Below are 11,384 nucleotides of genomic sequence, written 5' to 3'. Positions count from 1 at the left end.
TCTTCTTTAATCTTAGATTGTTGCTATGATTTGATTGAGAAAATAGTGCATTTAATATCGCTTACTTCCATTTTATAGGTTCATATGATTGAGAAGAGCTTTGGAAGAAACCAAGTAAAAAATAAGTAAAAAAGAGGCCAAATTGAAGAAATGACAAAAATGGCTAAAACTGAAAAAAGGGGACAGATTTGCAAAATCTGGAGAGTTTTGTAAAATCTGAGAATATGGGGTTGTTTTGGTCTTATTTTTTGATTGGAAAATTGTGAAACTATAAAAGGAAGCCTTGAAGGCAAATATCATCATCTTTGGCATTTTTTTACACCATACTTTAAAGTTGAAGATTGAAGATTTGGTTGAGTACTTTCTTGAACCTTTACTTCATTTTTTTAATTTCTTGCTTTTTTAATGAGTATCTAAGTATATAGTATTTATTTTCTTCACTTGAATCTTATTTATGAAAATATTCTATGATTAAAGTGTTGGATGAAACTCTTGTTTTGCTTATGTATTGAATGATTTTTATTACTAATGAAGCAAGTTAATGTTGTTTTAATTAATTTTATTATTTTAATGTTTCTTAAGGGATTAATTAACCCTAAGACCGCCCATTTACTTCGATTTGAGCTCGAGAGAGGAAGATTGAAGTTGAGAAAGATTAACCGACAAGAATTTGGGGCTTTAAAACCCATCTAATAATTTGAGCTAGAGATAGGAAAGTTACTTGAGATTATTTTGATTGTGCTTAATATCACACTCTAAGGCTTAAGAAAGCTTAGAGCGAAATTCATTGATTTGGTGGAGAGACTTTTGATGAGATTTTAGAGATCATTATTTAATTAGCATGGACTCACTCATAGTTGTAAAATCATGAAATACGGATCGTTACTTGAGCGTAATTTTTCTTGTATCCATACTTGTGGTCATTGATCATTTTACGCGCTTTCTAATTAGTGCTATATTTGTTAGTTGTTAAAACAAAAAATCAAATATCGAAAAAGTGTTTGGCTTAGGGTAGTTGGTGATAATTGCTTTTTTGTTTAAATCTCCTATTATATTGTTTCGGTGAGATCGATCCCGATTCATAATTGGATAAATTATATTGCATATGATTGGATACACTTTCTCTTTAAATAGTGGATTTTGTACATTATCAAAAGCCGAGGGGTTTTTTTGGCAGAAAAAAAATACTATTCATACATAGTTAAAATTATTTTTTATTTATATATAGTAGACATTAAATCCCTTTTGACTTTTCCGTATGTTTACGTTTTTATATTTTGAACTTCTTAGTAAAAATGTTGTCTCCGTCACTGCTTTTATATATATATATATATATATATATATATATATATATATAAGGCCTTTCAGCATTTTTACCTTCATTTTGTCATCTCCAAGATCTGGAAACCTTAGTACATCCTTCTTTAGCTATTTTGCTTCTCGAATGAAAATTTCGCCTTAAAGTAATTTATAGTTTGAAGTGTTCTACCATCACTCGAGGTATGCTTTAACCTTCTTTGCATCTCATTGAACTCTACGAACATTTAGACCTAGAAAATTGGAAGAAATTTCCATAAGAATAGGTTCTTACTAACTCTTATGAATATAGCGTAATTGTTGGGCTGTTTCGTGTAGATTTGAAGTGAGGAGGAGTAGAAAAGTAATATTTGGTAGGATTTTACGGAAAACTAAGCTACAAATGAGCCTATAAACTAGCACCCGCAAGTTGCTAGTTTAAATGTCTAAATGAAGATTTCTATAAGTTATGAACTTGGTTTTGATCCCGAATGGTTCATATGGTGTAGGAAATCGGCCCGTTCTTGTAAATGACTTACAAAGAAAAATATAATCCCGTATTCCCATAGTCTTTGTCCATTGCTCAAAAATGAACTAGTATTCCTTTGAGTCATTCATTTCGTCAAATGCTTATGTCGATCATAATTCATGATAATTGAAAGGCAATCCTTGCTTCATGTGAAATGTAAATTTTGTATTTCTCATGTTCCCTGGATTGGTTGTTTCGTAATTTGAAAGATAAAAGACGTAGCGACAATAACGATAGTCGGAGGATAACGACGATAGGTCTCTTTGACTCTTTCGATGATGTCCCTTCTGAGGTCGGTCTTACACACACACGCGCACACACACATATATATATATATATATATATATATATACACACACTCTTTGATTTCTCATTAATCTTCCAAATATCAATACTCTTTGATTTCTCAGGATGAGTCGGAAGCAAGTCGAGTTTCCTACGCTCAAAGATGTGCTCAAAGATGTGCCAGAAGACATAATATTTTCTCTGTTTCCAGTTAACAGTTGGAGTGATGACATCCTAGATAATGCAGAAGGATATACAATACCCCAATTGTCTGATGCCGAGATAGACAATCTCTTGTTGGAACTTAAGAATAGTATTTTAACTAAGAAAACTACGGGGTATGAGAGTCGAATGATTGTTGCAGCTTCTTGTTATCTCAGAAAACCTAACACTAGAAACTCGTTGTTACTTACAGAGAGAGTGTTTGGAGAGGAGAACTTAGACTGGAAACCTACACTAAGTCCTGCAAGAGCCAGTGGAAGCACGAGAGAAGATATTAGAGGCAAAGGATCTGTTAAAACTCAAGTCTTAGAAAACAGAGAGAGTCTCTCACCAAGTGATCGGTCTTTCGGTTTGTTCATAGCAAGTTTTCTCTATAAGGCCATGGTGAAAGCCCCTGAAAATGTAAGAAATACCTGGGAAGCCTGTCATCGGACATACTCAAAATTCTTTGAGGGAGAACTGCCTAAGAAGTGGGTAAGTCCTTCAGTAGAATGGCTGGAGAATATCAAAAACCAATTTAGCTTTGATAGGAAATCTACAAACACAGCAATAAAGATTGTGGTCAGAGTTGAGCGTGACTACAATGAAGCTGACACTCCAGAAGCAGAAATGATTCGATATCTCTTTAGTCTTCCACTTTCCTACTCGGGGATGCATGCTTATAAACTGTTTTGTGATGTCAAAGACAAAACCAAGCAAGAGAATGAGTGGCTGTTGTCTATACTTCTTCATCCGTTAACCAAAAATGCCCTATTGGAGATTAGGGCGATACTGAATAACTGGGAGTTAAGGCCAGGGAGAACTAACACAGCAGTCAGATATGCTAGAATATTGGGACCGCAGTATTTTCCTGCTCTACAGACCAAGAATTGTCTTGCCTTAGTGTACTGTTTGGCCCAAATTCTTCTCCACTATGAGTCAACAAGTGAATATTCTGACCCGACAAAGATAGTTGGATTGGATAAATTGAGTGATAAGCTCAAGGCAACAATGAAAGGAGCAGCTGGTGCTATAGTCAATGAGGCTCGTATTAGGAACAAGGGAGCATAATCTGATGTGATGTCTAAAGCTTTCACCGAAAGACCTGAGAAAAATAAAGTTACTGTTCAAGAACCCAAAAGCAGAGTCCCGTTGGAACAAGTATTATAAAAGGAATAATTGATATGTTTCCATGTAAGTATTGTAATGAGTGTGTAAGTTTATTACTATTCTATATTGTAATGAGTGTGTAAGTTTATTACTATTTTATATTACTAGTATATGTACCCGCGTGAGCGGATTGTATCAAAGGAAAAAGAGCAGAGAAAGGTAATCGGTAAAAACATGTATATATGAATCATGTTTGACGTATGGCAGATTTTATATTCTCATTTTTTTTATACAAGTCTTATTACATGCTAACAGTGTATATGGTGTATGTAGCTACTACTACTTCAGTACTGATTACTTTTTGCTCATGCTATTAAGAGGATTCAAGTTTAGATAGATGAGTGTGTTGATGCTGTTTGCTCAATAGTCTAACGACATCAAGGTATAATATCAGCGGGTACATATGGATTTTGGTGCGAAAAATGAAATAAAAAATTAGTGTAAGATTTAAAGTATGGCTTTTGCCTTGTAAAAACTTGCACCCGCTTGATGTTGTTTCTAAAACAAAATCACCTTACTCCTTAACAGAAGTATTCTATAAATTAGGAAAAGATCTACTCAAAATTCAAAAGACAACTATGTTTCTTCAAGCAAGAATCTCCTGTAATGTGTCAATATATAAAGGATTATGTTGACTCGCAATTGCCCGACTCCAACTTTTGGTGAATGTAATTCGCTCCATGTCTACTATAGCTCGGAGATATCTCCCTTGTATCATGCATTAATAATTCTTGCCAAGTCCAAAAAATAGAAAAATATAAGAATTAAAATAAATAATCTTTCAACCAAATTGGCAAATATGCATTCCAAATGATATCTCTAAGTAATACCGAAATTTTTCTGGATGAAAACGATAAGATGATGAATACGTATGCGCCAAATTTCCCCCAACCCGCTTCACTCCAATTAAACATGTTTATTCAACAATATGAATCAATTTAGTATTTGTTGATTGTGATTGCAAAGACTGGATTGTCATCCTAATAACAAAATATGAGGAGGAATCTGGTGGAAGCCGAAAGTTTCGAGAAAAAGTGAGAAAAAAAAGATTTCACAAAATACCAGCAATGTCAACAATGTACGTGAATAAACCAAATAAACGAATAAAACATGATTCTCTCCGCAACAAAAGAACGCAAACACCCTCCGCCCTCATTAGCCAGGGGCAACTTATGTTGCTCATCATTGCATCATGTGTGCACAACTTTTCCTACATCATCCTAGAACCTTGCTTCTAATAGAAAGAAGCTGGTTCACATCTAGGAGCATATCCACATTTAGAAGTGTTGTACTCTCACTGCATGCCAGTAAGCTTCCCAATTGCGGCCTTCTAACGGAAAGAAACCATCAATTTAGGGCATTCCCTGTTATACCAAAAAGAAGGGACACAATCAAACATCTCTAGCTAATTTTGTCAATAAATTGATATTCCTAAAAAGTATACTATACTTACAAAAGCTGTGTAAACATAGCTGCTACACTTCTCGTAGCTTTTATTCCACTCCTTAGCCACACCGAGAGTGCATAGTGCAGTAAAGATTGTAGCAGCTGCTAGCATTGTTCCTGAACATCGAAGTGATCAATCAACAGCCTTTTCAGCAGGAACAAATATGCACAACTGAATACAGAACTTAATTATCAGACTAAGAAAGCTATAATAGTCATTATTTTTACATGAAGAGTTACTACAATACTTTGAACGTGAATCCTGTTAGGATTTGAATCCCAAATCCGACCTTTGGAAGCAGGTTCCCAGGAAAAATTGGAGGGTCACAGCTGGACCACTTAAATACCAACCTCCTTAGACAGAACCTACTTACGCTGTGATGTAAGCGAAGATTAAATAGCACACACAGATTTATAGTGGTTCACCCTCAATGTGAGAGCTACGTCCACGTTGCTGCTGCAGATCTTATTAAAGAAGAAATATTACAAGTGTTTACAACACTCAACCTCACAACCCCAATCCCAATTACACTCAAGAATTTTATCACAGAAAATTCTCTCAAAGACCTCTTACTTAGGCCTTTCACTAAGAGTATTTCTCTTAGATTTTTTTTTTCTCTCTTTGGGATGTGTTTAGCAAATGATCTTGATGATGTCTTACAAATGAACCATAAGCTACCTATTTATAGGAATGAATTTCCTATGATGAGGTAAGCGCTTACATCACGACTATCATGAGGTAAGCGCTTACATCACGACTAAGATGAGGTAAGCGCTTACATCACGACTAAGATGAGGTAAGCGCTTACATCACGACTATGTGAGACCCAACAAATCCTACAAAGACAGTTCTCAACATCGTGTGAAATGCAAAGGAGATAAAGCTCAGTTGAGTATCCAAAAGTAAGCAGTAGGCACAAAATCTGAAGCAAAATAAACACTGTTTTAGCGCCATTGTTAATCACAAATCATAAACGTCCAAATTTTATAGATGAAATTGTCAGTGACCGTACTTAGTATGTCACAACAAATTTTGAATCAGGAATCAAGAATGCATAATAAAGGCAAAAGTGCAGAACTTATTGTTTCTGCAACCAACACGATAGTAATAGATAATGCTCTTCTAAATAAAAGTAATTAAGTAGTTCCATACTCCACAAAAAACTTAAACAGCATATCAATGATACTAAACCAAACTCTTCGGTGTAGGGTGTGTCACCAGACCTTGAGCAAAATCTTTCCAGTACCCAACACAAAAACTACATCTGTAGTGCCAAAGTATGTTAATTTTTTGGTGGTTTGCATTAAAATGGCTAACTGTTCATCATGTAAGAAAACCACAACACACACTCCCTAACCCGAAAAAAGGCAAGAGTACCACTAGTATATGTACCTTAAGGACTGTAAGGACCCTGCAGAAGCATACTCAAATAAGAAAAGACCAGCAAAATAAGAAAATAGTATTACAAAATTCAGAACCTTAAAAAAAAAAGGTGTGGTTTTCACAATTTTTTACTTGAAACTGAAGAATAACTCTAGCAAGCATCCAACTCAATACCAAATATACCGACATTCTATTTGCTGGTTAGAATAATTCTTTTTTAGATTTTACAAAGTTAATACCTTTGATGTTTGTATTTCTTCCCATCAACTTCCAGCCACATATGCCCTGACAAACTCGCGGGAGCAACCTCTCTTTGAATAATCACTTCAAATCTGCAACGTCCTTATCTACTGATGAGTTAGTTGTTAAACCTTCTCATCATGTCAAATATCTTTTGCTTTTATGTTTTTTTTTATAATATCTGTTTTCAATCTAAATAGAGGGCATCAAAGCTTATAGCCAGGTACTGTAAAATTTCTTAAATGCTAAATCCTAAACCTTGTGCCACAGAACTTTACAAATAAAATGATTAATTGATGGTAGGAAAGCTGGATTATTTCAACATCTCAGAAAAAGTAAGGAACAGTTTTACTAAGTCTGGAAGAGATTTACTTATCAAGGATAGTGGATAATAAAAACTAAACATAATCAACTCGATAAATTCATAGAGTTCGTAATCTGATTATCATTTATACCTTTTGGTTTTTCGTCTCGAAAATGATTTAAGAATTCCTGCCCTTGAACTATCCTCTTCTCGTTTAAAGATGATTGAAACTTTACAAATATGTAAAACGGTTAGTTCCTTTAAGGTAACCTTATATTAATCCTCTTTATCCTTGTCGATATACTCGTTTCTAAAAGGATTCAAGAATTATCACAATCAGACTAATTCTAAGAAAACTATCAAGCCACCCGAAAAAGATAGCAAGAACGAATTAAAACTGATACATACCAAAATATGTAGTGCCAAAGTATGTTACTATGAAAGAGAAAAGGAATGGATACATACCAAAGCAGGCCAAAGAAATTCTAATTCTACAGATTTGTTTCCAGACAACGGAAAAAAAAAATGAACCGAAACTGAAAGGGAAAAGGAATTGAGAGTACCACTTGTTGTAAAATTGAAAGTTGAATAACTTCTATTTGTACATATCTGCTGAATCACAAACTCAATATAAGGCCTACATGATAATACAGAGATATGGCGATTAAAACTTTTAAAAAAGATGTTCATGCCTTCACTTGTTATCAGGCGATGACAACGATTTTTTAGCCTACCCTGATTATAGGTTGAACTTTCATCCATTGTCTTAAGGAGTTAGAGAAAAAAGACCTCCAAACTTGAAAGCCTTCATATAGCTCATTAAATAAATAACCAATTCCATCCCATTAAAAACCTTCATAAACAAACATGTAGCTGAAACATGTTGGGCAACTTACCTGGGAAAACTGGAGCTTGGATGCTGGTGATAGATTTGAAGTGGCAAGGAAACCGCAAGTGTGGAGGAAAAATTTGAAAAGGTCTCTGCATGTAATGTTAATAACTTTGGATTGCAGTTATCTGGTTTTTTTTCTTTACTTTGTAAGTCTTGAAGTTGTGTTGTATGGTTATCTAAAAAATTTGTAAACATGGGTTTTTGCAGTTATCTATTTGCAGTTATTTTAATTTTTTAATCTTCTGACACGCTCATTCCCCTTGCAACTTTTATTTAAATGTTGCATTGTTTTATTTTATTTATTGTGTATTTTTAAATTCAATTTTTTGTGGTGATGACAATTGTCATCCTATTCATTTTTTGCCTCTTCTATTCTATATAGATATATACATATAAGCCAAAAAAAAAAAAGGAGAAAACACAGAAACTTAGAAATATAAGGACAAATGCATGATTAAAAGATATTCAAGGAGCGAAATGTACCGAGTAGGATTGTTAAAATTTGATATACAACAACCATCCAAAACTTTAAAAAAAAAAATTTATATTTTTCGATAATTTTTCTACGATATACCCCCCTCTATATTTGGTATCAGAGCCAAAAAAATTTTGGACCATAGTTTCTACGAGACAACATAGTTTTATTAAATATATAAGATTACATTATCTTATTACACATCTTACCCGCCAAAAACTCAAAAGTACTAGAAAAATAAAAAAATTACTAATAGAATACGTTAATTATTTAGAAACAACCAATCGTGTAGAATTAGAAAATAATATAGACACTTTAAATTTTAAAAATTATCTTCTTTGGGAGATATACAGTGCAACAGAAGAGATACATGGAGGAGTAGGGACTTAGTAGCTCAGTTGGTTGGCTACCTGAACTTTCACCTCGTTAGTGAGGGTTCGAATTCCCATATTGTAATCCCCTCCCCATTTCCCCTTCCCCTACTCCCATGTAATTTATAAAAAAAAAAAACATAGAGGAGAAGATTATATAAGATTTATAAAAGAGAAAAGTGAGCTTTATTCCCTTAGGATAATATACGCATGATCACTATCTAGAAGTAAAAGACGAATTAAATAGGTTTTACCAATATATTAGATTAAGTAACTCTAAAATTAATCAACAAAGGCTACAAGAATTAATAGATATAATATAAGGATTAAAATAGAGATTATTAGAATATATAAAATCTAGAAGATCCTCTAAGAAGCAAACACCAAAACGCTTTAAGCCTTAGTAAACTTTCCTATATGAAAAAACATCCTTTGACTAAACAAATAGCTATTAATTACTGGTATTTACATAGAGATATAAAATATAGACAAGAGCTCAAGAAAATAGAAAAGGTTTTGAAAGCAATTTTAGAAGTAATAAATACATAAGAGTTATTATCATTAATAGTAAATAGAGTTTTACGAAGTATTATAAACGAAAATACAATATCTGCCATAATTTGGGAATTAAAAGGAATAAGAGACGATATAAAAAGAATAGAAAAGAGAATTAAGTTTTAAAAAGAAAATAAAGTGTGGATTTCACTAGGATAATAGACAAATCAGACACAATAGATACATTAAAATTTTTAGAATACTTAGATTTAAGAATATATCCAGAAAAGAAATATAAAATCTTAAAAGACCATACAGTTATAATGTGTAATTTCAATAGCGGAGAACACATATTACACAATGAAGATAAACAATACAATACCTTAATAGATTTAATAATAAATTTTAGTGAAAAATCTCAAGAAAGTAATAAGAATATAGCTAGAATATTAGATGTAATAGAATCTTTACAAAATAAACAAAATGAAGATTTTAGAAAGATTAGAACAAACCTTTGATTTTTTAAAAAGCACAAGAATTAAAGATAGATAGAAAGATTCAATTTCTAAACAACAAGTTCAATCTAGAAAAACTACCTACAAAGAACGAAATAGAAAGACTAATTAGAACTATCACAGAAAAGCCTAAAAAATTAGAGATCAAGACAACCCAATTGGTAGCAAAGATAACACAACAAGTAGAAGTTTTAACTAGTGATATTAGCGAATTAAAAAAGACAATAGAAACGTTAAAAGAAATTTTTCTTTCATGAACAAATTAGAAAACCCAATATATAAAGACGCATTACAATTAACAACTAAATTTCAGGCTAACACAGAAGGATTTACATATTACGTTCCTAGTGCTAAATTTGTACGTTCCTAATGCTAAATTTGATCAAATAATAATAAAACAAAATAATACTATAATAGCATTACTATTAGAAGTTAACAATAAATTAGATAAAATTATTAAAGATAAAGAAGTAAGAACTAATACAGAAGCTCCAAGAAATAAAGAAGTAGATGATTTGATAGAACAGTTAAAAGGGATAGAAATAACACCTCAAAACTAAAAAGTTAAAATAGTTAGAAAACCGCAAAAAGGGACCTTCTTCCAAGTCGGTCAAGAAACGAAGAAAGACCAAGAGTAAGTTTTTCAGATAATATAATAGGTAATAATATGTTGTCGTGAATTTTAACTAGAAGAAAATCAACAATTAGATGAGGTAATAGACATAGATAGAGATATACAAAATTTTCAGCAAAATCAATTAAGATTACTTAACCCAAAGACCTTATATAATATAGGACATTTCTCAAGTACAACACAATTATATAGGCAGTATAGAGAAGAACAATTATCAGCTATAAGAAGTAATGTTACAACAATAAATCTAATTAATCCTAAATCAGTAAGACAAATAAGAAATTCTAAAAAGAGTTTAATGCATATGGGATTAATAGTAATAGGATTAAAATGGTTAACTAGAAAGAACCTAGAAACTAAAGTACTAGTTGCAATTTATGATGACAGATGGTCAGACTCAAAGAAATCCATATTAGGATTAATAGAAGTAGATATGACAAATAATGGAGGAATATTTTATATAAGTCTAGACTTTATGATTAATCTTGCAGAATTTGGAAAAAAAAATAAAATAGGAATACTTATTAAAGGATATGAAGAAATGAATAATGGAAATAATTTATTAATGTGTGTAGCATTTTTAGGAAAAATGACAAATAATAGTAATACTAATTCAAGATTAAAGTAGATGATGTAGTAGAAGTAATGGGAAATAGAGGAATGAAGTTAGTAAAACCCATAAAGATAAATCCTGAAGAATAGGCAGGTTTAGAATGGAATTTAGAAGACCTCAATAAGAAAAAGATATTAAAACAAAAATCTCATTTAATGTACACTAATTTTAAAGGAGAAACCTCAATAAGATTCACAGATTATAATTACGCTACTCAGCGAGAATTAGATGAAGAAAGTACATTAGCAGATACTGACTCTAAATGTATGAACATCAAAATAACACAAGAAGACTTTGAAATAGACATTGTCTTAGAAAAGGCAAGGGAAATTCATAGAAAAGGTAAACAACAATTTCAAATGTAAAGGACGTAAATTAGGAAATTTAACATTGGAAGAAATGATAGAACACTTTAAAAAATGTGAACTAAGAACAGAAAAATTATCACCTCAATCAGTAAAGAGAGAAAGGCAGACGAATTTCATAAGAATTTTTTTTGTCCCTGCATGTATAGACCTTTTCCTTAATTGAATT

At 32.1% G+C, this 11,384-nt stretch overlaps 1 protein-coding gene and 1 long non-coding RNA gene across 3 annotated transcripts; one reads left to right on the top strand and one right to left on the bottom strand.

Moving 5' to 3' along the window:
* The first annotated feature begins 267 nt into the window (after positions 1-267).
* Positions 268-3,682, top strand: LOC132640284 (uncharacterized). 2 transcript variants are annotated; one of them, XM_060356809.1, is made up of 2 exons: positions 268-357; positions 2,236-3,682. In XM_060356809.1, exon 2 carries the CDS (start codon positions 2,237-2,239, stop codon positions 3,380-3,382), a length of 1,146 nt encoding a protein of 381 aa, XP_060212792.1. In that variant the 5' UTR covers positions 268-357; position 2,236; the 3' UTR covers positions 3,383-3,682. The 2 variants fall into 2 exon arrangements, with proteins under 2 accessions (XP_060212792.1, XP_060212791.1); XM_060356808.1 differs by lacking the exon at positions 268-357 and adding an exon at positions 1,343-1,500.
* Positions 3,683-3,810: 128 nt separating this feature from the next.
* LOC132640285 (uncharacterized) lies at positions 3,811-8,663 on the bottom strand. The gene is made up of 3 exons (XR_009582197.1): positions 6,551-8,663; positions 4,935-5,099; positions 3,811-4,845 (listed from the first exon to the last, which is right to left on the bottom strand). It is a non-coding gene; the product is annotated as an uncharacterized LOC132640285 (long non-coding RNA).
* Between the last annotated feature and the right edge of the window lie 2,721 nt (positions 8,664-11,384).

Source organism: Lycium barbarum, chromosome 5 (genome assembly GCF_019175385.1).
Source record: "Lycium barbarum isolate Lr01 chromosome 5, ASM1917538v2, whole genome shotgun sequence".
NCBI lineage: Eukaryota > Viridiplantae > Streptophyta > Magnoliopsida > Solanales > Solanaceae > Lycium > Lycium barbarum.
The sequence above is the reverse complement of the archived record's forward strand: the minus strand, read 5'-3'. Positions and strand labels throughout refer to the sequence as shown.

Excerpts from the sequence above, each read along its gene's own strand:
- LOC132640284 (XM_060356809.1), top strand. The coding sequence starts at position 2,237 with ATGAGTCGGAAGCAAGTCGAGTTTCCTACGCTCAAAGATGTGCTCAAA.